Here is a 27,022-nt window from a genome sequence, read left to right as displayed (position 1 = left end):
GAGGATTTGGTGCGTTTGGTAAAAGGGGTGTATGTGCAGGACATGGGGGTGGCCACCAAAGTCGGGGCGAATGGGGAGGCGGCAAAGGTTGCGCAGACGTCGGGTTCACTTCGAGAGGGATCGGCGGGTACGGATGACACGGGAGGACAGGCAATGAAGGGCGCGAAGGAGGAGAAGGAAGGGGAGCCGGCCTCAAAACGGGTTAAATTGCCCTATATGGGCACGGCAAAACCTTTAGGGGCGCATTTAATGCAAGCCACGAAAGACAAAATTTGGAAGGGGGAATACGTGGATATTCTGAAATTGCTGCACTGGGAGGTAAGGGCGAAGGAGGGCTCCAAAGAAGAGGAATGGGAGCTTTCCAAGAGGCCGAAGGTGCCAGTGAATATCGAAAATTGGACGGCAGCCTTCTTGATTTTTGCTAGTGTGTATTGTGAGCGGTTTTCGGAGAGGGCGGTAGCGTTATTTAAGTATATGGAGATCATCCGGAAGGCTCACCTTAACTACGGGGGCTATGCGCGGCGACAGTACGATGAGGAATTCAGGGCGCGCATGGCTGCGGATTCGGAAGTGCAGAGGGGTGAAATCGATTCGGATCTGTGGCAGCACACTATGGGGCCGGCCACATTTGGCAAGACGGTCTTCACGGCCAGTGGTTTGCCCATAATCTATCGGCCCTTTCGGGAGCGCCCCACCCAAGGGGTGGGGTCCGGTGGCGCTAGCCCGGGTAGCTCCACCAATACAGGGTCCGGTCGCTCGGGGGCCTGCTGGGACTACAATAAAGGTCTGTGTACCAGGGAATATTGTAAGTTCCGCCATGAATGTTCAAAGTACGCAGGACGTCATCCAGTCACATCGTGTGGTGGACAGCAGAATACCTCTAGCTCGGGGGGAGCCCAGAGTGGGGGACCGGCGAATAGCTACGGAGGGAGAGATGGGCAGCGGCAGGGAGTTGCAGGAAAGGGCTTTTACGCCGGTTAATGTGGATCGCCTTGAGTTCTATTTGGCGGACTATGACAGGCCTGTGGACGCGGACTTGTTGGTTCGTGGTTTTCTCGCCGGTTTTCGGTTGGGTTATCAGGGCCCGCGGGTGCGGCGGTGGGCGGAGAACTTGCGGTCCGTTCGCGGTAAGGAAGAATTGGTGCAGCAGAAACTAGAGAAGGAAGTGCGTGAGGGTCGCATGGCTGGTCCTTTTTCGGTTTGGCCCCTGGGGAACCTCATTGTGTCGCCTATTGGCGTTGTCCCCAAGAAAGAGAGGGGGCAGTTCCGGTTAATACATCACTTGTCTTGGCCGGAAGGATCGTCGGTCAACGATTTCATCTCAGAGGACATAACGAAGGTGTCCTACGCGTCGGTGGATGTGGCAGTCGCTATGGTGGAGCAGTTGGGCCCAGGGGCTTTGATGGCAAAAACTGACATTAAGTCTGCATTTTCGGCTCCTAGTCCATCCGGACGATTTTGAGCTGTTGGGCATCCAGTTTCAGGGGCTCTGGTACGTTGACAAGGCATTGCCCATGGGGTGCTCCAGCTCGTGTGCGTTGCTTGAGCGATTTAGTACGGCGTTACAGTGGATCTTTGAGAGAATTACGGGTCACCAATGGGTAACGCACTATTTTGATGACTTTTTCTTTACGGCACCGGCGGCCAGCCTGCTTTGTGCGGCGGTACTGGGCCGGTTTGTGGAGATCATGGGAGACCTGGGTGTGCCCCTGGCTCCTGATAAGACAGTGGGGCCAGGTACGGCGCTGTCATTTTTGGGATTGAGCTGGATACGGTGGCAGGTATGGCCAGGTTGCCAGCAGACAAGAAAGCGGACATGGTTCGCAGGATCTCCGACATGTTGGACAGGCGTAAGGGCACGGTGCAGGATGTCCAAGTGCTTTTGGGGCATTTGAATTTTGCCTGTAGAGTTGTGCGAGCTGGACGAACATTCTGCAGACGACTCGCTCTTGCGTTATCAGGTCAGGCGCTTCCACATCATCATGTGCGGATGAAGGTGGGGGTGCAGGAGAATTTGCGAATGTGGGTCAATTTTTGGGAATCCTTCAACGGCATTCCTTTGAAGGTGTGGTGCGACTGGGAGTGGGATGTGCAGCTTTTTTCTGACGCGGCGGGGTCAACGGGGTTTGGGTTGTACTGGGAGGGTCGCTGGTGCGCCGGAGAATGGCTGAACGAATGGAAGAATGGGGGTCGCAGCATTGCGTTTTTGGAACTTTTCCCACTGATAGTGGTGGTGTGCTTGTGGGGCGCGGAGCTTCGGCACTCGCGGGTGCTTTTTCGGGTAGACAATATGGCGGTGGAACAGATGGTTAATCGTCAGTCCGCGCGAGAAGCCGGGGTACTACAGCTAATGCGTGTTTTTGTGCTGCAATGCTTGCAGAATGATATACATTTCAGAGTGAGACATGTTCCGGGTGTGAATAATGACATTGCTGATGCTTTGTCTCGTTATCAGTGGGAGCGGTTCCATGGATTAGCCAGGGGTGTGGCTTTGACGAGAATTTGCATGCCTGTGGAGAGTAGGCAATTCCGGATGCTACGGCTGGTTCTGAACTCTTTGGCACCGTCTACACGGCGGGCATATGTGAAAGCATGGGAAGAGAAGAGTTCCTGGGATCTAGGGCACGGCGACGGGTGAGGCAGTAGGAGGTCGTTGAGGATGTGGTACAGTTTATTATGGAGCTGATTGAAAAGGGGCAATCCAGAGTCATGATTTCGGGTAAGTTGGCAGCGTTGGGGTTTATGGGGAAGCTTTTTTGGGGCTACCCTCCATCGGCGTGGGAATTGGGACTTAGGATCCTTCAAGGTTGGGAGAAAACATTGGGGGTTACGGGGCGCGTGAGACATCCAATATCCCTGGTTTTATTAAAACGGTTGCTACCGGTTCTGGGAGATATTTGCTATGATGCGCATGAGACTCTACTTTTCAGGACCCTGATGTCGTGGCTATTTTTCGGGGCTTTTCGTGTGTCGGAATTACTGGGCTTGTCGAGGCGCTCGGGTATTCAGTGGCGTGAAGTGCAACCGGCGGCGGATGGGGTGGTGCTGGTCGTTCGGAGACCAAAGACGGATCAGAAAGGTGTGGCGGTCTTCCTTAGGCGTTTTCCGGTCAGGATCATTTGCCCCGTTTTCTGGGAGGACCAGTTGCGTAAAGGGTCTACGCCCACGGTCGGGCAGGTTTTTCGTCACGCAGACGGTAAGAGGGTGACCGCGGCACATCTATTAGCGGTTTTGCGAAAGGGGTTGGCTGATCTTGGGTTTGATGCCGCCAGTTTTGGTACGCATTCCTTCCGGATCGGGGTGGCCACGGAGGCTGGGAACAAGGGCTGGAGTAGAGAGGAGCTGATGGCTTTGGGGAGGTGGAGATCCAATTGCTTTAGGCGTTATGTGCGAGGATATGAATTTTAGTGAGAATAGGAAGTGGGGGAGTGTTGGTTGTGTTGTCATGTCTTTTTCAGGTGTGATCCTGGGCCCTGAAGCGGATTACCTTGCCATTTGGGTGATTGTCCACTCGTTTATCAAATGGGCCCAGCGGCAAGCTCAATAGACTGCTCTAGGGGATAACTTAGGTTTTGACCCAGCGCGTTATCATGTTACGTGTTTTGGGAAAGGGGGGGATGTGGTGGAACAAGCTTTTGCCGCGCTTACAGAGCACAATGGGGAGGGGCCATTGTCCGGATTTACTTTGCATTCATCTGGGGGAGAATGATCTAGTAGTAAACACAGGGCTAAACCTCTTGAAGGTGATGAAGAGGGATTTACAGCTCCTGGTAGACCAGTGGAAGGGTTGCCATGTTATGTTCACGGCCTTTGTTCCGCGTCAGGTGTGGAGAGGAGCTAGGAAGCCGGGGGCTATAGAGAGGGCTAGGCGCAAACTCAAGAAAGAAATGAAAGGTTTTTGCGTGGGGCGGGGTGTGACCTTTTTGGAGCATATGGACTTAAGGTTCGAGTATGCTGAGTTTTTCAGGTACGATGGAGTGCATCTGTATTTTGTAGGGATGGAGCTGTACCTGTTGCAATTGAGGAAGCAAATGAAAGCATTGCTAAGGGAGCCCTTGAGGAAGGGGGGCAGAAAAAGTCAGGGCCTTTTTCTGGTGGCGGGGACAGCTGCAGGGCAGCTATTAAAAGCTCGGGTGGAGGACAGAGTTGGTAGGGCAATTCAGGTATTAAGACGGGAAGGAGCATTAGACATGGACAGGCAGGAGACTGCTCATTAGTGGACAGGTTCAAAGAAGCGGGTAGGACGGGAGAAATTAAGGAGACAAGAGGAGAAGGAAAAGACAGGACGAGAGTAGGGGGGGAGAGTGGGGTAGGGGAGGGGCAGGGGACAGGTTATTCAATGTCTCGTGAGGTTTTAGTTTTGTAAGGCAAAGACCAGGTGGGGTAGGCTCCGGGGCACCTGTTCCAATAAAGCGGCCTTTTACACACAATGAACGAGTCGTGGTTTGGTCACTCTCTCCCAATCAATGCTGCTACAGGGCACGAGGAAAATCTGAATGGTGAGACTATAAGTATTTCAAAGTTGATTACTTCACCAGCGTCGAGGACTGATGGTGCTTCAACAGCTGCCTCATGCCAACCCTGCCATGATGGCACAAATAGGTAGAGTCACACCTCTTGCCAATGTATACCAGTTAAGAGTGCCGATGGCAGGAGTGATAAGATTGATGGTGTTTTCGTTTCTCCACCTTGCTGAACTTTCTCACCTGGGATCTCTCCCCCTCTGAGAGCCATTTTGACCTGAAGAGTCTGCATGCCCTATCATTTTTCTTCATGTCTTTGGGTCTGGGATCTTCTAACTTAATCCTTGCCCTGACGCCCTCTCTATACATCTGTGTCTTTTTGGGCATATTAAAGAAAAATTTACATTCCTTGGTGGAGTGAAAGGGAGGCAGTCAGACCACCCAGACCTGATGGGGGTCTGAGAAAGTTTTCCTCTTTCCACATGATGGGTACAGATAAAGCTTTAAAACCTTTCTTAGGGATGGGAGAAGTCAAGTGAAGATGGTAGAATACGTTTCCTGTCAGAAATTATGCAGAAAACTAGGGTAAAAACGACCACAGTTTTACAAGGTTCTACTCTCATGACCCTTAAAAAAAGAACTGCTTTTAAGGGATCAAGGCGCCGTGAGATTGAAAGCACCTAAAATCTTAATTGGCTGGGTTTTTTTTTGTTTTAACTTTCAGGCTACCTATTCCACATTAGCAAACAGGTGAGTTTGCAGTTTAATTTAAAGTTGTTGCTGCAATGTAGTTTTGGTAAGGCGGTTTGTTTATAGATCATTCTAAAACTTGGGAAAACTGGCTGTTGATAAGTTTTGGAGGGTGGAAGTTGCACCTGAAATGCTGTACTATTGACCAAAACATGTATGCATACATTTAGAAATAGATTTAAATATTTTGAGGTCCCCACACTTGGAGGGAAGTTTAGGACTGTCAATAAGAATCCTACAATGCAGAAAGTTGCTTATCTGTACCAATGGTTTTGCAGCATGACCATGTTATAGATTAACATGTGACCCACCCATCCTCCCAGAATGTGGAAAGTATGCAAATAGGTTATTTGATACTAATACAATACAAATATACCTATGTTATCATATGATATAATCTGACGGCATGCTCCGCAACAATGTTTTTCTAGCCTGCTCATAAGAGGTCTGGTTTTCAAACACAATTATGTTCAAGACAAAATAAGGTAAATAATCCAGTACCACTAACTAGAGGTTTATGGGCAAAATGTGTGAATCCATAATATGGCTTATGCTGCATATTGTGCTTATGATAGTTGCATGGCATGAAATTGGATATGCTTCCTTTGAAGGAGTCTGAGATTGCCAATGTTTAATAAGTGACGTTGAAGGAGATTTTTGTGTTAGATTATTCAGTTCTATCAGGTCTTTCCATGATTTCTAGTTTGTGCAATTCATTTTTTTGTTTTTTAGATGGAGTCGTTTTGTTATTAGTTGGATGGAATTACGAGGGAGAACTTGTCTATATTCCTTGAAGGTCTATATTGCATCTGCTTGCGCACCTTCTCGCTCTTTGCTTTGTTCATGATTTTCTAGGCTTTCTTTTTATATCAGTAGGCTTGTTCCCATTGTAAATGTCCTAACTAGTGCCTAGACTTTAACAATGTGCTACTAATTATAGTGAGGACCTTGGCTTTCCTTCATTTGGTTAAAAGAACCTAGATTCGGCATAGTCGATCTTGAGGTTTTGCTAGCAATGGTCCGGTGTAAGGTTTCTACATCGAACACAGACTCTCACACCACTTCAGGGATTGCTTACCATTAACCTGGCCTGAGTACACAGTTCTCACTGCTGCAAAATGGATTTGTTTTTTTCATCAGTCAATCCTATTGTTTTTCCACCTGCAGTTATACACATCCGTTCCTTCAAGTTTCCATCAGCTAGCAAAGAATCTCTGTTACTGGCACCATTATATCCCTGTGTCATTCCACTCTATACTATCGAGCCAACAGTTTATACTCAGTTTCAATTTCAACCACCTCTGCCATTTAGCCAGTGGTGATACCATTTCTAATTTAGTTTCAAGTACATCATATCTATCCCAATATATGTATATTTATGTACATTTAAGTAGCATACGTGTAAAACTCCACTAATGGGGCTAGATTCAGGAACAAAAAATGACCAGTATCAACTCTCTACTCCCCACCACAAAGAACATTAAGTTACACAAGTTTGAAAACATTTAGAAATTTATTTTAAATACCTTATAAAAAGAGACCACGATGAGCTTTAAAAAAAAAAAACCCATACATTATTACAGAATAATCATCTGGTTTATCAAAGCTTCTAAGATTAAAGTGCTACGGATGCCCTTCATGTACTGCAGACACGTCCCTCTTGTTGCCACTCCTTTCAAAATCTTCACCATCACTGTTCGGTGGCATAGATTGGTGCGCAAGGCTCCAAGAAGGGCAAAATCAGATTTGTTAGAAAGTATACAGGACAAAAGATAGACGGATGTTCATCTGAATTGTTGGCCTAATTTCAGGAAGCCCTTTACATCTTTACTAACCAAGTTATAGACACGAATTTGAAAAGTTTGCTATATTAATCTTTATAGCTTCAACTAACCTGGACTGCCCGTTTCAATTAGCGTTTGAAATAAACCCTGTGCCAAAACAACAAAATGACGAGGATTGTACAGAGAAGAAAGCACTGTATATCCTTATATAAACTATATACTTTCTGAGAGATGAACGGCCATTCTGGACACACTGCCTATTCAGAGTGCAACTTTTCAACACAGGTTTGCTTGTGAGAAGTGGACCGTTGAACAGATATACTGCTTCATTTTGAAAATTAGGAAGATATCATGCAGGTGATGATGACACTACTCAAGTTATCAACCTACCTGCCCTTCTGATTACAGGCAACCATAGTAGTAGACCATTCGCCTCACAAGAGTCCATTTTGGATCAGACCTGAGACAGAAGCAATGCCAGACAAGCAAAGCGTTTTCTACACTTCTAAGAGCCATGCTCTCAAATCCATATTGGCCTGCATCCAAGGGCCACACCAGGCTTTTAAAAGTTAAGCCTTATTTAGTAATGGGGCTCCATAGAGTAATGCTGCACATGCTTTATCACCAGAGCTATGCCAAATGCAATTTGTCAAATGGACAAAAATGCCTCATACAGCATTAATAGCACTGTGTATTCTGTCTAACAGAGAAGTCAGTGCTTTAACTTTAATTCGCATTATTAGTTTGTTATGGTAAAATAGCTATTTATACCTTTAATGCTCTTATTTCCTTTTGTGTGTCTGGAATGTAACTGCAGTTTTCATTTTTTAAAACAAACAGTACAGTATATGATCGTTAACAGATGGCACTTATTAGACTAATGCATAATTGTGTTTGCAAGCTCTCAAGAAAACACAGGTTCCTATTTCAGGCTCGATCCTATGAAACCTTGAAAGATGCAAAACAAAATCATGTAGTAGCTTTAACAATTTACTAGAGTTAGCATCCTTCAAAACTGCTTGCAGATTGCTCTTCCCAAATCACTTCGTGCAAGGCAGAGGATTGCGCAGTGATATAGCCACATGATCAGTCCACAGCTGCTGCCCCATCTCCAACGCTGCCATATCTGGTTGTTATGATCCACTCTGCTTTTACTATATCAGATACCCATATAAACTAGACGGCTTTTTTCAGTGTTAATGTTGATCATAGATAATAAAGTTCAAAGATGAAATAAAATTAACAGAACAATGTCAGAGCGAACCCAGCAGCTCTACTTGGCAGATAGAAGATATGGATTCCAGCAGTTTGCTGCAATGAGTTGGAGACAGCCATAACACAATTGTGCAACATACTTAATGCAGTTCATTTACCTCTGGTCTAACAAGGCACTAGGTAACGGTATACATTTAGGCATTTCTTGTTTACGACTAAACTGGAATGACACATTCTCTTAAACCCATCTTTTGTGCATATATATTGGAGAGAGCCTGTTAAGCTTACTTGCCTATCCTTCAAAAGTCGAGATAAATTCAACAAGTTGAAAATCAGTTGAATGATAAGCATGTAAGAGAGAATGTATTCAGGAAATGTTGTCAGGCACAAGGTGTTTAAACAAAGCCTCACAAGCAGTAGAAACTTTGCTTATGAGTAAACTAATTACATATTTAAGGAAAAAAAAAACAATGTTAAACCTATGCAGAAACCTACAGAAATGGGTGATTTACGCTTAAACTGTGTTCTTCTTCTAAGCTTTAACTTGAGGAATGCAGACCCTTATTACTTTCCTCCCAAGTACTTTTAGCCACTTTGTTTTTATAAAAAAAAACACAAAAAAACCACACAGTTCAAGCTATACAGTTTATGAAACATAAATGACCCGAGTTATCACAAGCTTCTGGTCAAGTCTGCTCAACCTTTCTTAAGGGCGTTTAAAAGTCACTCGACCTCTTGTTAACTCTGAAGACTCAGAACTTCTCAATAGCTCAACAGGTGCAAAAAAGTCGCCGACTAAAAAATGTATACATTCAAACTCAAACAGAAACTCGTGTAGGATGGTCTGAATGAAGTAAGTCTTAGGCACTTGAACCAGCTAGGCCCCAGAGAAACAACATACTCAGGGAGTGCAGAATTACATAATTAATTTTAAAGTTACTAGTCATGTACCCTGCGTTGTTTTAGATTTAAATCTCACTTTCCTTAAAAGTAATTAGTTCCATCCAATACGACTATCGAAGTAAGTGAAATGGAGTGTATACGACAGTATCAAAACACACAAAGTCCTTTCCGTTGTCAAACGAACCACTAAGTATCAAGGTTCATGAACATTTTGCTTCCAGTAGAGAAACAAGTTGTTAATTTCCAATGTTTGAAAACAAACCCTGACAACATTTGGTAGCAAAATGTCTATATGATATTTGATGAGTTGATGAATATATCTCCTCAAAGGCTTTGTACTTAGACACAAACAGTGGGTGACATGCCACAGTAGCAAAAGACGTACTTTGCAATTCTGCACATTGCTTGGACCTGTATAGATTGATCAGAGGTCACACACTTCCTGCTCGAGGAGAATCTATCAGTTCAATTCTTCACACTCAAGAGGTCATCAATGTGCTGGGATGAGGCCACAATCGGAGATTGAAGCTCACTGCGCAAAAATGCTCATGAGGCACTCTGGAATTTCAGTGAAGGAAATGACGCAAGGCGTCTGGAGTTACTGGATGCAGCATCCTTGCTGTAAGAGTTAAAAATGGTCTTCACACACAAAGCTCTAATTTCACCCCTGCCACAACATATTAATTTAAAAAGAAATTTCTTCATTTTGCGTTATCCTCCGCCCAATAAAAATATAGTTGTAAATATATATTTATAGGTCTATTTTGTGTCACTACAAGTCCTTGTTCCTGTTAAAGTTTTGTAGAACTGTGTGGTTTGTGTATTCAAATATCCATTGCTGAGTTAAGGATGAAGGATTGCAGATGTTCATGAAAATCTTGCGTTCAGAAGGGCTGCAGTCCATGCAGCTACTGCTGACTGGGTGGTACACGGTCTTGTCCTGCAAGAAGACATTTAGAAAATGAGACAGCTGAAACGGTCATATTGATAAAACAGTGACACTCGTAACAATAAATAACTACAACGGTGCTACAACTGCCTTTTGAACAATGTACATCAGTTTAGCTTAGTCACATAAGAATGGTGTGACTTCGCAAAGGCCACTCATAGTGTCCAAAAATTTACCCCTCCCCCCCGATCACACGTCTGTTTATTTTTGAAAACCATTGCTCAACATGGGTATCAACGCAAATGCTACAGTTCATACAGTAATATCTACAAAAGGTGTGGCCAGCGCAAGATCGAGGTATTACAGAGTTGATTTATGAGGCTAGTGAGTGTTATAAGGGCTCCAGTGACTGTGGTGGGTAAAGTGCATTATTCATCGTAGATACTATAGCACTTAGTCATTATTCGCTATTTCTCTGTACTCATGGGATATCACTCCAGGCAGAGGAAGAGACTTTGCGCACTTTCGAACAGCTCTTCCCCCCAACACTTAAATGGGAAGCAGCCTAGGCTCAAGGTCTCTCTGAATAAGGCAGCCGTCATCCAGAACTCTAGTCCGTCACTCTGTCAACAAGTAAAAATCCAGAAGCCAGAAGTTGATAAAGAGTGAGTATAGTGCTTGGATTATTGGCAGGAGGTAGACTATGGTTCAGGAGTATAATAAGTCTTACAGTGAAAAAGTCATAATTCCTCCTATGTTTTCTCCCATTTCATCTATAGAATTAATTCCACACGAGCTAAGTCTGGTGACGTATTATAAGACATCAGACAGTAAAGCTTTCCAAAAAGCCCTATTGGCTTGAAACATAGGTGTGACTCATCACGGAAGTGAAAAGGCAGACCTGTACTGACTGGATGTATGACGTTACCTTGCATGTAATACCACGCATTGACCTCTACAACTCAAGACACTAAATTTGTATTTTTATATATACACATCTCTCTCTCTCTCTCTCTCTCTCTCTCTCTCTCTCTCTCTCTCTCAGCTCGAACCTCTGAACGGAATTGCACCAAATTTGTCAGAAACCTAGATCTTGGTCCAGAAAGAGTGCCTTTTATAATTTGATGGAGTTGTTAAAGTAAAAAGATTTATGTATATTTCCTGATGCGGAATCGGGCGGATTTGTGGATTCATGCACCAACAGCAATGCTGTGATTGACTCGCCGCAACCTGAGAGGGAAGTTGTGGCTGCTATTCTCTTCATCTGGACTTGTTTCCCCTCTCATTGTGCAGAACAAATTTCAACTCATGGCCTGGCTCATTTTGGGCAACGTTGGTGTCCTTTCGGAGCGCGCTCTCTCGTTCATCACTGCCTCCTGGGCAGACTCCACTCATAAGCGATATCTTTCCGCCTGGCGCAGGTGGGTGGGTTGGTGCAATCCACTGAACTTGGATCCCCAGGGGGCCCCCATTACAGATGTAATTAACTTCTTGGCTGAATTGGTAGTAGGGGAACATCCCATAGTGTAGGAGGCTGAGCTGGCTTATAGTACCTTGTGGTACTTACACCTTGTGCCAGGTCCAGTTATCCCTTATTAGTAGATTAGTAGTGTTCTAGCAGCTTAGGCTTATCGAGGTAGCTATAGCAGAGCAGCTTAGGCTGAACTAGGAGACATGCAAAGTTCCTACCATACCACTTATATCACTTAGCACTATATCATAAGAAACACAATACTCAGAGTTACTAAAAATAAAGGTACTTTATTTTAGTGACTGTAGGAAGTTGGCTCTGTATATACTATTTCAAAGTAAGAAATAGTGTGCACAGAGTCCAAGAGTTACCCTTAGAGGTAAGATAGTGGCAAACAGAGCTAATTCTAATGCTCTTTTTTGTGGTAGTGTGGTCGAGCAGTAGGCTTATCAGACGGTAGTGTTAAGCATTTGTTGTACACACACAGGCAATAAATGAGGAACACACACTTGAAAGGTTTTTAATATAGAAAAATATATTTTCTTAGTTTATTTTAAGAACCACAGGTTCACAAGTAATACTTCAAATGAAAGGTATTTCACTCAGGTATTCTAGGAACTTTGAATAATCACAATAGCATGTACAGTTTTAACAAAAATGGCAATAAGCTATTTTAAAAGTGGACACAGTGCAAAACTCACAGTTCCTGGGGGAGGTAAGTAATTGTTAAGCTCACAGGTAAGTAAAACACTTACAGGGTTCAAAGTTGGGTCCAAGGTAGCCCACCGTTGGGGGTTCAAGGCAACCCCAAAGTTACCACACCAGCAGCTCAGGGCCGGTCAGGTGCAGAGTTCAAAGTGGTACCCAAAACACATAGTCTTCAATGGAAATAGGGGTGCCCCAGTTCCAGTCTGCCAGCAGGTAAGTACCCGCGCCCTCGGAGGGCAGACCAGGGGGGTTTTGTAGGGCACCGGGGGGTGGGGTGGGGGCGGGCGGGACGGGACACAGCAGGCACAAAAAGTACACCCTCACCGGCACTGGGGCGGCCGGGTGCAGAGTGCAAACAGGCGTCGGGTTTCAGATAGGAATCAATGGGAGACCCGGGGGTCTCTTCAACGATGCAGGCAGGCACAGGGGGTGGCTCCTCGGGTAGCCACCACCTGGGCTAGGCAGAGGGTCGCCTGGGAGTCGCTCCTGCACTGGAGTTCGGTTCCTTGAGGTCCTGGGGGCTGCGGGTGCAGTGCTGGTTCCAGGTGTCGGGTTCCTTGTTACAGGTAGTGGCGGTCAGGGGGAGCCTCTGGATTTCCTCTGCAGGCGTCGCTGTGGGGGCTCAACTCTAGTTACTCAAGGCTCGCAGTCGCAGGGGAGTCCTCCCTGTAGTGTTAGTTTTCCGCAGGTCGAGCCGGGGGCGTCGGGTGCAGAGTGGAAAGTCTCACGCTTCCGACGGGAAATGTGTGGTCTTTAAAAGTTGCTTCTTTGTTGCAGAAAGTTGCAGTTTCTTGAACAGGGCCGCTGTTCTCGGGAGCTTCTTGGTCCTTTAGATGCAGGGTAGTCATCTGAGGCTTCAGAGGTTGCTGGACCCTGTTGGATGCGTCGCTGTTGCAGTTTTCTTCGAAGTAGGGAGACAGGCCGGTGGGGCTGGGGCCAAATCAGTTGTCGTCTCAGTCTTCACTGCAGGGCTTCAGGTCAGCAGTCTTTCTTCTTTAGGTTGCAAAAATCTATCTTCCTCGGTTCTGGGAGCCCCTAAATACTGAATTTAGGGGTGTGTTTAGGTCTGGGAGGGCAGTAGCCAATGGCTACCGTCCTTGAGGGTGGCTACACCCTCTTTGGGCCTTCTTCCTGTGGGGAGGGGGGCACATCTCTAATCCTATTGGGGGAATCCTCGTTCTACAAGATGGAGGATTTCACCTCAGCTCAGGACACCTTAGGGGCTGTCCTGATTGGGGAGTGACTCCTCCTTGTTTTCCTCATTATCTCCTCCAGCCTTGCCGCCAAAAGTGGGGACAGTGGCCGGAGGGTCGAGCATCTCCACTAGCTGGGATGCCCTGTGGCGCTGTTGAGGCTCACCGTTAGGTGTTACAGTTCCTGCAGGGGGAGGTGTGAAGCACCTCCACCCAGTACAGGCTTTGTTCCTGGCCACAGAGTGACAAAGGGACTCTCCCCATGTGGCCAGCAACATGTCTGGTGTGTGGTAGGCTGTCAAAAAGTAGTCAGCCCACACTGGAAGTCGGGTATGTTTTCAGGGGGCATCTCTAAGATGCCCTCTGGTTGTATTTGACAATAAAGTGCACACTGGCATCAGTGTGCATTTATTGTGCTGAGAAGTTTGATACCAAACTTCCCAGTTTTCAGTGTAGCCATTATGGTGCTGTGGAGTTTGTGTTTGACAAACTCCCAGACCATATACTCTTATGGCTACCCTGCACTTACAATGTCTAAGGTTTTGCTTAGACACTGTAGGGGCATAGTGCTCATGCACATATGCCCTCACCTGTGGTATAGTGCACCCTGCCTTAGGGCTCTAAGGCCTGCTAGAGGGGTGACTTACTTAAGCCAGAGGCAGTGTGAGGTTGGCATAGCACTCTGAGGGGAGTGCCATGTCGACTTAGTCATTTTCTCCCCACCAGCAATCAATCAATCACAACATTTGTAGAGCGCACTACGTACCCGTTAGGGTTTCAAGGTGCTGAAGGGTGGTGGGGGGTGGGGGGGTTTAATGGTGGGGGTGCTGCTACTGGTCGAAGAGCCAGGTCTTGAGAAATCTCCTGAAAGTGAGAAAGTCCTGGGTCTGTCGCAGGGAGGTTGGGAGGGTGTTCCAGGTCTTGGCGGCAAGGTAGGAGAAGGATCTCCCTCCGGAGGTCTTGTGCTGGATGCGGGGGACGATGGTGAGGGCGAGGTTGGCAGAGCAGAGTTGGCGGGTGGGGGCGTAGAAGTTGAGTCTGTTGTTCAGGTAGGCTGGTCCGGCGTTGTGGAGTGCTTTGTGAGCGTGGGTGAGGAGCTTGAAGGTGATCCTCTTGTCCACGGGGAGCCAGTGGAGGTCTCTCAGGTGGTGGGAGATGTGGCAGCGGCGGGGTACGTCGAGGACCAGCCGGGCGGAGGCGTTTTGGATGCGTTGGAGGCGTCGGGTGTCTTTTGCTGGGATACCTGTGTAGAGTGCCTTGTCGTAGTCTAGTCTGCTGCTGACGAGGGCCTGGGTCCCGTTCTTCTGGTTTCCGTCGGGATCCATTTGTAGATTCTACGGAGCATGCGGAGGGTGTTGTAGCAGGAGGAGGAAACTGCGTTGACCTGTTTGGACATGGTTAGGGCGGAATTGAGGATGAAACCCAGGTTGCGTGCGTGGTTGGCTGGCATTGGTGGGGCTCCCAGCGAGGTGGGCCACCAGGAGTCATCCCAGGCGGAGGGGGTGCATCTGAGGATGAGGACTTCCGTCTTGTCAGAGTACAGCTTCAGGCGGCTGTATCTCATCCACTCGTCGATGGACTTCATTCCCTCGTGGAGATTGGCTTTGGCGGTGTGTGGGTCTTTGGTGAGGGAGAGGATGAGCTGGGTGTCGTCGGTGTAAGAGAGAATGTTGAGGTTGTGCTGACGGGCCAGTTGTGCGAGGGGGCCATGTAGATGGTGTACAGTGTAGGGCTCAGTGAGTAGCCTTGGGGTACGCCGCAGATGATGTTGGTGGCTTCAGAGCGGAAGGGTGGGAGGCGGACTCTCTGGGTTCTGCCGGAGAGGAATGAGGAGATCCAGTTGAGGGCTTTTTCTTGTATTCCGGCTTCGTGAAAGCAGGGTGCGATGGCAGACCGTGTCGAAGGCTGCGGATAGGTCCAGGAGGATGAGGGCTGATGTTTTGCCGTTGTCCATTTGCTGTCTGATGTCGTCTGTGGCGGCGAGGAGTGCAGTCTCGTGCTGTGGTTTCGTCTGAAACCGGACTGGGAGGGGTCCAGGATGGAGTTGTCCTCGAGGTGGTGGGTAAGTTGAGCGTTGACGATCTTCTCAGTGACCTTCGCCGGGAGCAGGGAGATCGGTCAGAAGTTTTTGAGGTCGTTGGGGTCTGCCTTGGGCTTCTTAAGGAGGGCGTGGATTTCAGCGTGCTTCCAGCTTTCCGGGAAAGTTGCGGTTTCGAAGGATAAGTTAATGACTTTTCGAAGTTGTGGGGCGATGGTAGAGTCGGCTTTGTTGTAAACATGGTGGGGGCATGGGTCTGAAGGGGATCCTGAGTGAATGGAGTTCATGATCTTGCATGTTTCAGTGTCGTCTACGTAGGTCCAGGCGGTAAATCGGTTGGTGCAGGTGGAGTTTTCGGGGGTGGGGTCTGCCGAAGGCGTGGTGTTGAGGCTGTCGTGGATGTCGGCGATCTTCTGATAAAAAAGGTGAACAGGGCGTCGCAGAGTTCTTGGGATGGTGGGATGTCATTGACGTTGGCGCTGGGGTTGGAGAGCTCTTTCACGATGCAGAAGAGTTCTTTGCTGTCGTGTGCGTTGTTGTTCAGGTGTTCTGTGAAGTGGGATCGTTTGGCGAGTCTGATTAGCTGGTGGTGCTTGTGGGCTGAAAGGCTGTCGGGTGTGTGTTCGAGGAGCCATTTCTTCTTAAGTTTCTGGCAGATGCGTTTGGAGGTTAGGAGTTCGTCAGTGAACCAGGTGGCTTTTTTTCTTTCTTGGTTGTCGGTGGACCTCTTGAGTGGTGCGAGGGTATTGGCGCAGTCGTTGATTCACCGCCGTAGGTTGAGTGCGGCGGTGTCTGGGTCGGTGGAGTCGGTGGGTGGGTTCTGGGTGAGGGTGCTGGTCAGCTGGTCCTCGGTGACTTTGCTCCAGCGGCGGCGTGGTGGTTGTTGGGTACGGTGGTGCTCGATGTGTTTCTTGAATGTGAAGTGGATGCAGTGGTGGTCGGTCCAGTGGAGTTCGGTGGTGTGGTTGAAGGTGACGTGGTTGCTTGCGGAGAAGATCGGGTCAAGCGTGTGGCTGGCAATGTGGGTGGGTGTGTTGACCAGTTGTCTGAGGCTGAGGTTGGAGAGGTTGTCAATCAGAGATGCGGTGTAGGTGTTGTTGTTGTTCTCCAAGTGGAAGTTGAGGTCTCCAAGGAGGATGTAGTCCGAAGAAGGGAGCGCGTGGGTGCTCGTGAGGTCGGCGATGGAGTAGCTGAAGGGTGCTTGTGGTCCTGGGGGTCTGTAGATGAGCGTTCCCCTGAGAGTGGTGTTGGGGTCAGTGTGGATCTGGACGTGTAGGTGTTCAGCGGTTTTGAGGGTGTCGTCCGTGTGGGGGTGGATTTGTGGGCGATGGCTATTCCTCCTCCGATCCCGTTGGGGCGATCCCTTCTGGTGATCTTGTAGCCGTCCGGGATGGCTATGGCGATGTCAGGCGCTGAGGAGTCGTTCCACCAGGTTTCGGTCAGGAAGGCTACATCTGGGGCGGTGGTGACGAGCAGGTCCAAGAGCTCGATGGCATGCTTGCGTGCGGAGCGTGTGTTGAGGAGTATGCAGTGGAGGTGGTTAGTGCCGGTTGTTGCAGGTATCCTTGTTCCGTCGCAGGTGAAATTGCAGGCGCGGCAGGAGAAGGGTCCTTTGGTGTTCTTTCGTGAGGCCTGGAAGCATGTTGTGAAGCTGCCGGGGTTGAGGGCGATGAGCTGGTTGGCCGAGTAGCGGCGTCTGGTGGTGTGGGGGTCGTGCAGACCAGGGGGGGGGGGGGCTGGGCACGGTCCAGGCGTGGACGGGCTTGCCTCTGGCGCGCCAGCGGTGCGCCCGCTGCGCGGAAGCACAGCACCAGTCATTAAGAAGGGAGGGGGGAGGGAGGAGCAGCTGGGAGGCGGGAAGGAGCGGCAAATGGGGGCGCAAGGGGGGCGGGGCCGCAGGGAGGCAGCGGCGGGGAGACGCGGCTAAGGGGAGCGCACAAGGGGCAAAAGCAGTCACAAAAAAGTCAAAAAGCACAAATGGAGCAAAAAGGAACAATAAAGCAAGGCACAGAATACAGTCACAAATACGGTGAAAACGGCACAATGCACACGAGTCTAGCGACGCTTACCAGAAGCCCACTAGACACCAGGGATGAGGCGCAGGTGGATGCCTGCGGGTGGAGGAGGGCCTCAAACACGCTAGCTGCAGCGTGGGCGGGGGTCAGGGACACGGACACAGCAAGGTGGTGCTGCGGACGTGGGGGAGCGAGCTCTTGACCGAAATCAGGTCAGAGGTTGCTCACCCTCGACGCGCAGCACCAGCCATTAAGAAGGGAGGGGGGAGGGAGGAGCAGCTGGGAGGCGGGAGGGAGCGGCAAATGAGGGCACGAGGGGGGCGGGGCCGCAGCGAGGCAGCAGCGGGGAGACGCAGCTAAGGGGAGCGCACAAGGGGCAAAAGCAGTCACAAAAAGTCAAAAAGCACAAATGGAAGCAAATGGAGCAAAAAGGCACAATAAAGCAAGGCACAGAATACAGTCACAAATACGGTGAAAACGGCACAATGCACACGAGTCTAGCGACGCTTATCAGAAGCCCACTAGACACCAGGGATGAGGCGCAGGTGGATGCCTGCGGGTGGAGGAGGGCCTGGAACACGCTAGCAGCAGCGTGGCCGGGGGTCAGGGACATGGACACAGCAAGGTGGTGCTGCGGACGTGGGGGTGCGAGCTCTTGACCGAAATCAGGTCAGAGGTCGCTCACCCTCGACGCGCAGCGCCAGCCATTAAGAAGGGAGGGGGGAGCAGCTGGGAGGGAGCGGCAAATGGGGGCACGAGGGGGCGGGCCCGCAAGGAGGCAGCGGCGGGGAGAAGCGGCTAAGGGGAGCGCACAAGGGGCAAAAGCAGTCACAAAAAAGTCAAAAAGCACAAATGGAAGCAAATGGAGCAAAAAGGCACAATAAAGCAAGGCACAGAATACAGTCACAAATACGGTGAAAACGGCACAATGCACACGACGCTTACCAGAAGCCCAATAGACACCAGTGATGAGGCGCAGGTGGATGCCTGCGGGTGGAGGAGGGCCTCGAACACGCTAGCAGCAGCAGTGTGTAGGTGCTGAGTGAGGGGTCAGAAGATGTCCAACGGCGTGCTGGAGGATGCAGAGTTGTTTCCACACAGAAAGACCGCAAACAAGCCTTGCTAGCTGCAAGAGTTGCGGTTGAAGGTTTTGGGTGCTGCCAGGGCCCAGGAAGGACCAGGGAGTCACCCCTTGGAGGAGGAGACAGAGGGGGGCGCTCAGCAACACAGAGAGCCCACGCAAAAGCAGACAGCACCCGCAGAAGCACCTGTTGTTGTTCAATCTCCGACCATGAAGGTGGATAGTGTGCCAGTTCGAGCGTAGACCCCTTCCCTGTTGTTGTGACTGGAGATCGCTCCAGAAGGGCAGTCTGATCAAAGGACAGATGCTCATGCTCAGAAGTTCTACACACCATACCCTCCTTGCCTAATCGAGGGCCACCAGGATGACTTGGGCCAAGTCAGTTATGATCTTTTCAGACCTCGGGGGAGAAGAGGTATCAGTGGGAAGGTGTATAGGAGCCCTGCATTCCAGTCTAGTCGGAATGAGTCTCTAAGCAAGTGCCGCTTTGGGAACTCCAGTGCAGAGCAGTGTGGACATTGCACATTCTATAAAGTGGCAAACAGCTCAAGCCAAGATTCTTACCAGTCCTGAAAGAGAACTCGAGCCACCTCTGTATAAAGACGTTCTGCATGGTCCACCAGGCATCAACGGCTGAGTTTGTCCTAGATATCCTGCCAGGTGCTGCACAATGAGGAAAATGTCCTGAAGTAGCAGCCCTGTCTAGAGGCGCAGAGCCTTCTGGCAAAGGTTCCATGACGCTATTCAGTCCTGCTTGTTGCTGTACCATAAGTTGTTAGAGTTGTCCGCGAACCCCTGGCCCAGATTCCCTTTGATGAAGGGCAGAAAAGCTTTCAATGCAAAGCAAATTAACCTCTGCTCCGGAACACTAATGTGGAACAGTCTCCACCAGAGACCAGAGGCCTCTGATCTTCACATCTTCCAGATGGCTGTCCCTGCCCAGAAGCGATCAGTCTGCACTGTCAGCTCTGGGTGGTAATTGGAGAGGAGTCTCCCACTGACCCAATCTTGGTTCAGCAAGCACCACTGCAGGTCTTTTGTGGTCTCCTCATATATCTGGACCTGATCGGAAAGATTTTGTTGGTGCTGTGCCCACTGGGGCTTCGGATACCCCTTTAGAACCCGCATGTGCCACCTGGTGTGTTTCACTAGCAGGATGCAGGAGGCCATCAAACCCAACAGCCACAGAGTCAGCCTTGCTGAAATCCAGGACCAAGGCTGAAACAAGGGATTACAGTCCGAGTATACAGAACTCTCCACTCCAGTGAGTGGGTGTGGAAACGCACCATGCCGAGAATGGCTTAGATGAATGGGAACATCTGTGAAAGTCAGATGTAACGTAGGCACATTACGGGCTTGGCACTGCCGAGAAGCATTAGTGGTGCCTGAAACGCCGCCAAAGGGCTACACCCCAGCAAAAGTTACTGTTCTGCAACCGGAGTTGGTCCAGAACCAGGAACAGATCCCGGAGTCCGACTGGTGCAAGGGGGGAATTCACTGGCAGAAATTCAGTTGAGGCAGCTCACAGACCCATGGTACCCAAAGGTGCTCCAAATGGGTAGGAACCCCCAAAAATGAGGTGCATGGCTTCAAAACTCCTAGAGTTGGGTATGGGGGCAGGGGTAAGTCCGGCTACAGGAATTTCGGGGAGATGTGGATCGGACCTATGTTCAGGCTCAGGTGGTGGAGTGCAGCAGCAGGGCCTCAACTTGTGGTGTTGTTCCTGTGCCTCGTTTGGTGACCTGGACTGGCACGCGAAGTCTGAAAGCGCTTTGACTTTTCATGTTTGTGGGGTTTACCTGATGGCAACTTCGACTGCAACAACAACTGACAGGAACAACTTCAAGAGTGGGACTGGGACCTTCCACGCAAACGGGACCTGGAGTGGTGTGGAGTCGTCTGATGTTAGGCGGCCAGTAGCTTTATATCCTACTCCTGAATTGACTTTAGATTCATCATGTGGTAGTCGGGACAGTTCCTGGTGTTGTGGTACTGCTCCATGTACCACAGGCAAACCAGATGGGGGTTTGTCTTAGAAATTTGTCTGTGACAGGCCCCACAGGATTTAAAACCCACTGGGGTACTAAACTATACTCAATGCAACAATGCCAAAGTGAAGTCAGGCAGGCAGATAGATATGCTGTTTGCCTGCTACCATTAGCACTGCAGTATGTTTTAATTTCCCTCGAAAGACACAAAGAGCTAGGCAAGAGTTTAACACACTGTACCTCAAGCGAACATGTAAAGAACGAGGGACTTAATTACAACATTAATAAAAAAAATATATAAAGGGGAAATATGGAGTACAGGATACATGGTGCGTCTCCTACAATGAGATCTGGTAAGTTCAAAGGTCTGAAATTAAAAACATGTTAATGTGATGGTTCCAGTTTCAGTGCTGTTTAGAGGGGAAATTAGTCACACTGCTAAGCATCTGAAGCTGCAGATGAAGTCTAAAACTCAAGGGGCTGCTTTAGGTGAGCGGCCTAATGGAGGGTGAAAGCTCTGGCATGATTATCAGCTACATACTTACCTGAAGTATAACTGAAAACCTTGTTACTCTACTGCCAGAGCTCTAAATTCTAAACTGAAGCAGACCATTCACCAAGTGTGATTTACCCCACATCATATGAAATAAAATATAAATGCAATCACACTAATGCAATCACACTACAATACAATACACAGGTACCTCTGGCACAGAATGTACAGCATCCAGGCCAGAGCCGGATTAAAGAAACTGTAAGTAGCCATGTTAAGAGGAGCGGTGTTAAGGCCAGGGAGCAGACTGCGACTCCTATAATCTATCCTGTGCAATGGCTCAGGAGACTAGACTGTCGCCAGAAAGGACCAGTACATCACTGAACTCTAAAGCACAAAGCTGAGAGCTGGAGTCTGACAGTGAATCTGTTTACAGAATGGGACTCAGACACTGGGTGACAAGCCACAGACTCCAGTTTATAGCTTCCTACAGAGGTGCAGCCTCTTTCTTCTTTACACCACTCTAATAATATGCAGCAAAACTAAACAAGCATTGGCTAAGCCAATAGGTCTTGCCTAGAGCTAATGGCTTTGTCAATGTCTTTTAGCCATGTTGTACAGCAGCAGGGCAACACAAACAATGGGTGGGAGTGGGTGGGAGAAAACAGGCATTATGAATAACAGGCGAGTAAGGGGGTTTGGAGGAGAGAGGCAACATAGACAACAGAGGTTCGAGGGAAGAGGCAACACGGACAATAGGAATCAACAGGGACTACAGGGGAAGAGTAAAGAAAAATTGTTGGAGCTGGACTTGGGAGAGAAGAATCTATAAGGACGACAGGGGGAGAAGGAAGAAAAATAGTACCTCAATCACAAGCCAAGAGCAGAAGGACACTAATCAAGAAAAAACAATCAGTACTTGGTACGTGCTCCAGCAGTGGGGCAACCCAGACAAGGGGTGGCTGGTGGGTGAAAGGAAAGAGGCAACATGAACAACAGGAGGGTGGGATGTTGGCGAGAAGATGCAACACAGAAAACAGGGGATTGGAGGATAAGAAGCAACTTGGGCAACTGGAAGACAAAAGCAACACAGACCAGGCCGGCGTGGATGGGAGGAAAAAAGAAACACTGACAAGGGGGCTGGAAGTGGGCGAGAAGAAGCAACAAGTACGACAGGGGAAGAAAAACAAAACAAAAATAGTATCTCAATCACAGCGCCACAAGCAGAAGGACAATAATCAAGAAAAAGCAATCAATATGTGGTCTGTGCTCTAGACCAGTGGTTCCCAACCTGTGGTCCGGGGACCCCAGGGGGTCCGCAAAGCCTTCTCAGGGGGTCCGCGAGAGCCTAGAAAATTAAAAAATATTAACAAATATTGACAAATTAGGTCCCCAGCTTCCAGTAATGACTCAGGCGTGGGTCCCCGGATTCCCATGATGATTCCGTGGGGGTCCGTGGGTTCCATTAATGTTAAAGTGGGGGTCCACAGAAACCAAAAGGTTGGGAACCACTCCTCTAGACGAAAGAAGAGGCAGTGAAGCTGGCATACGCTGCCCAATTAGGAGGCACCAAATAAGACTGACAATGAAGCTAACGAATGGTAAGCAATGAGTGTGCTTCAAGTCCCTTCTAGTAAACAATATCTCTCGCAAGAGAGGGCGTATGGCACACGTATATAAAGTTTTTTTCTCCTCATTTAAACAAGGGAGGTACCTTATTTTTAATCGAAAGAAATATTGGAATGTAGGATAGTAGTGGAAAAGAGTTGTATGAATGACCACTATCACGAAGTTCAGATTCTTGGAAATATTTCAAAACCTATTGCTTTCCTTCATACATAATTTTTATTCAATACACAATGAAAATAAATATTGCATGTCATGCACTGGTTGCTTGTTTCAGGTAGCATAATTTAAAAAAACTCTAAACAAAGTATCTCTGTGGCTGGGAGAGTCTAGTGGATGCAACAAAGCTTTAAGTCACAAAGTAGACCATCTTTTAGCCCAAAAAGGTAAAGATGTTGGAAAAAACCGTATCAATAATTTCTCCTTTTTCTTCACATTTAAATTCACTATTTTTGTATTTCAACAATTACTTTCTTTGAGAAAACGATGAGCAGATTACACAAATGACAATCTCACAGTAGTTCAGGAATTCGTCTAGTTTTCAGAAATGAATAGCTTTCTGGTTCATCTCTGGGCATCACACCTATTTCCTGCCACAAACAGCAAATAAGTAGAAACCGCAAATAATAAATAAAATTGACCTTCACTTACAAAAATATTAATGCAGTGACACATTTTTTTATTTTCCATCTGTTTCTGAAAGCTGCACATAGGTTATCTTAGCATAGCAAACCTATTGTGGGTGTAATTTTTAGAAAATAAAATACTGCTCACTGCACAATTTTTCCATTCTGTGGTAAAAATGCCATATTTTGGCTATTTTCTATAGTATTTTCAGATTAAATTGCAACCACTGGGTATCTTTACAAACCCAGACATGCATAGAAAAGTAAGATGTATTTTTGGCCTGATATTTTTTGGGGAAAAAACTTAAGTGCCAACGTTTCCAAATGTCTCTCCAATCACTTTGAGATAGGTGAGCTATTTTGCATAAGTGCATCATCGGCTTTCCCGCTGTGCTGTTTTTTTATTTCTTCCTCCTGAAGTCTGCGCATGAGGATTTCATTTTTTAAATAGGGCACCCACTGCCCACATCAAAAGAAACTTGCTACAAAATGTAAATTGTATACCATATATTTTGTCTGTGAAAATCTGGACATCTGTGGTCGAATGGAAGAAATAACATGATGGGTGTCCTCAGAAAAGCAGAGGATTTGCAGCCAGCCAGGAAAGGTTTTTTTCCAAGACAGTGGTGAAAAGCGACTTAACAAACGAGTTCTTTGCATTTTTAATTAGTCCAGATTTTTTCAAGCAAACGGATCCATCTATACATCATGCATGCTTACTGGAATGGCTACATTTTTGGCTTTTCCTAAAAAATGGCTGGGCCAAAATTCACTAAGCCTGGAAAATGTACCAAATGAGGCCAAGACAGGCCTATGTCTTTCTAAATTTGGTGAATTTTCCTCCAGACACTGAGTTTTAAATTCTGCAGGAAAGTGTTTTTTTTTTCTCCCAAAGCTTCTGTTGGAACGCTTGACCCCATCCTGATCAAACACCACCAAATTTGGCATTATTAGATTGAGTCTCCTATAGTCTTTAGTGCAAAGTTTAGTGCAGCTTAGTTGGGGGGGGGGAGGGGGCGTTGGTGTTGGGTAGTGGGGGTGGAGCAAGAATATGTGTTGCACAAAAACAGTCTTTGCTATGTAAGGGTGATAAAGAGGTTGGCCTGTCTTTCCCAGTACGTCTCACATGCCTACCCAAACCACAAAGTGAAAGTCGCATCAGGGTGTCAAATGACAACACAAAAAGGCTTGGCTATGGCCCCATTTATTCTGTTCTCAATTTTACTGTTGAGCATAGACTGGGGGTGGGAGGGTATGAAGAAATATCCTCTCCTTCTTGCTCATACAGTATACGTCTCACTCTCCTCTTGTTTGGTTTCTGTCTTACTCCAACCTCTAATCTGCATGATGCCTCACCTCAGTTTCGCGCTCTACGTGCTCCACTATCTCTTCTGTACTGCATTTCCTGGTATCATTCAAAGTGCACCTAACGCCTCTTTCACCTGGCTTTTGCCTTGCTATGCTATTTGAGCCCAATTGTACCTCACATTCTCTCTGTCTCTCTCTCACTAGGCTGATGCCTCACTTTATTCTCACTCAGCTGCAATCACTCCCCACTCACTTTCGGTGGCCTTATTTTACCAGTACTGTGTGCACTGGTCCTTTCCTCTCAGCCATCTTGTGTCTCAGTCTCATCACTAATGGACTATGTCTCATCTCACTTTCACTGGGCTTGCGTCTTCCTCAGCTTTTATTATTCAACTGGTCTCCATTCTCTCCTACGTTGTGTGCCTCAGTCCTTTCCAATGCATCTTATACTTTGTCTCTCCCTCTTATCCCACTTTTGCCTTTTCCCTGAATCATCCTTCTGTGCTGCTCTCAACACTCCTCTTCTGACAAACGTGGCCTTCTAAAGTGACAGCATGATGGCACACGTTACAGCACAAGAAAGATGTGCTAACTTCTCTGTCGGCTGGCTGGCAATTTCATGATTGGATTTTGATAATGATCGTGAAAAGGACTTTGAAATGGATGACATTTTACTGAGACACTAGAGAGGGCGAGAGTGGGGACTTGAGCACTGGATAGATCACAAGGAATTGCATATTGGATGATACAAGGGGGGTAAGTGTGGCCCAACGTGGGTGGATGAGAGGACGAAAGCACTTAGAAGATGAACAAGGGGACTAAGTAAGAACACTGAGGCACACAAAAGAGAAGACTCGGGTCAGAGGAGCAAACTATGAGGTATTCAGGGAGAAGAGAAAGAAGAGGAGGTGAGGTACAAGATGGAGGTCAGCTATATGATAAGATGATGGAAAGAGGGAACTTAGGCATTAGATGGATGAGAGAGGGACTGGTAGACACTACAGATGAGAAGGGCCAGCACGCACAAGCTACAAATAAGACAACAGCTGATAGACACATAAGACAGATGAGAGACATGACTGATGCAAAAAGAAGAAGCGAGAGGGAACCTATTTACAACGAACATCAGAGAGGGAGCCAAGGCACAACATGGATCAGAGGAGACTGCTATAAGAGGCTGTCAAGCTGCAAGCATGATGAGAGAAAGGACTAGGTCCACAAATGGAATGAAAGTGAAGACATGGCACAAAATGGATGATTGGGGGAAAAAGTACCAGTGGGATGAGCGATAACTAATGTAGATGGGAATGGTAGCTGGGCACAATTCAGAGAGCGGACCGAGGCAGAAAATTGAGAGCTGGGAGCACGAAACAAGGAGGATGAAACTGGGAACAAATGCACAAGCAACTAGACTGAAGGGGCAAGAGCAAAGGAAGAATGACAAAGGTGCCTGAGGTCCAAGCAGAATGAGAAAGGGGCAGGGGTACATGCCAGGTGAGACAGATGCCTCAGTCATGAGGTACATGAGAGCAGGAGCAAGGGAAGACAGATTAGAGAAAACGAGATAAGAGACAAATATGATAAAATAAGAGAAAAGAGGGCAGACGCCTACGTAGCATACAGGGCAAAAGCGTAAGATAAAAAGATTCTGGTGCAGACCATATTTCCTCTCTTTCCATCTATTTATATCTGGTATGCCTACACAAAGGAGACCCAGGGAGAACACTATCCAGGCTTGAGTTCCTAGTTAACATTTTCCTGTAACAGGGAAATGTCTATTATGCGTAAATATCAGTCAAAAACACAGGAGCAACATTTACAAAACTGTCTCATGTCCAGCCAATCGGGAACAACCGGGGTTTTTACACAACTAGATGTTTACAGTAAGCCCTATCAGAAAACAAATGGATTTGCTACTTTGTCTTATAGTACTTCGGTTGATTTCCAAACATAAAATTAGGACGGCTGCCTGACTATGGCAGAAAAGAGCATTAGGAAGAAGTTTTACTTATGGGTAAGGGACAGGGCAGAATTTTTATGGGCACCTATAAAGTTCTCAAATGCTTTTAAGCAAGAGACCAAAGAAATCTGTACCTCTGCTCACTCACCCCGTTAACAAGTTTTAATGTAAAGAGGCCGAAGAGAATGTAAACTTTAAAGAAATTAAAGGGAAAAACAGCAGCCAGTGCTTTCTCCAGGCTCAGTTGGAAAATGTACGGTGATGCTATGTTTCACAATAGTCAGAGGGATAATGCCTGCCTATATCCAAAACAGCATATGGTGTCAGCATCAATTGTGTACCATTGTAGGGAAGCATCTTTATGCCTGGTATCTTTACTTTCGAGAAATTCTTGGAAACACATATTCTATACACTATTCTTTCACCATTAGCCTGTAGCAGCTCAGGGGTGGCACGAGAATAAATGGACATCTTTTGTTAAATGTTCTGAAAAAATAAAAATGGCCTTTTT

General features: G+C 47.6%; 1 protein-coding gene across 1 annotated transcript in view; it reads right to left on the bottom strand.

Annotated features, from left to right (window-relative positions):
• Nucleotides 1–8,843: 8,843 nt before the first annotated feature.
• Nucleotides 8,844–27,022, bottom strand: part of GALNT10 (polypeptide N-acetylgalactosaminyltransferase 10) — a 395,118-nt gene continuing 376,939 nt past the window's right edge. The window contains exon 12 of the mRNA XM_069199610.1: nucleotides 8,844–10,055. Coding sequence (XP_069055711.1) covers nucleotides 9,888–10,055 — 168 coding nt within the window. The 3' untranslated portion in view covers nucleotides 8,844–9,887. The remainder of the gene's footprint in view (nucleotides 10,056–27,022) is intronic.

Source organism: Pleurodeles waltl, chromosome 7 (assembly GCF_031143425.1).
Source record: "Pleurodeles waltl isolate 20211129_DDA chromosome 7, aPleWal1.hap1.20221129, whole genome shotgun sequence".
NCBI classification, from domain to species: domain Eukaryota; kingdom Metazoa; phylum Chordata; class Amphibia; order Caudata; family Salamandridae; genus Pleurodeles; species Pleurodeles waltl.
The sequence above is the reverse complement of the archived record's forward strand: the minus strand, read 5'-3'. Positions and strand labels throughout refer to the sequence as shown.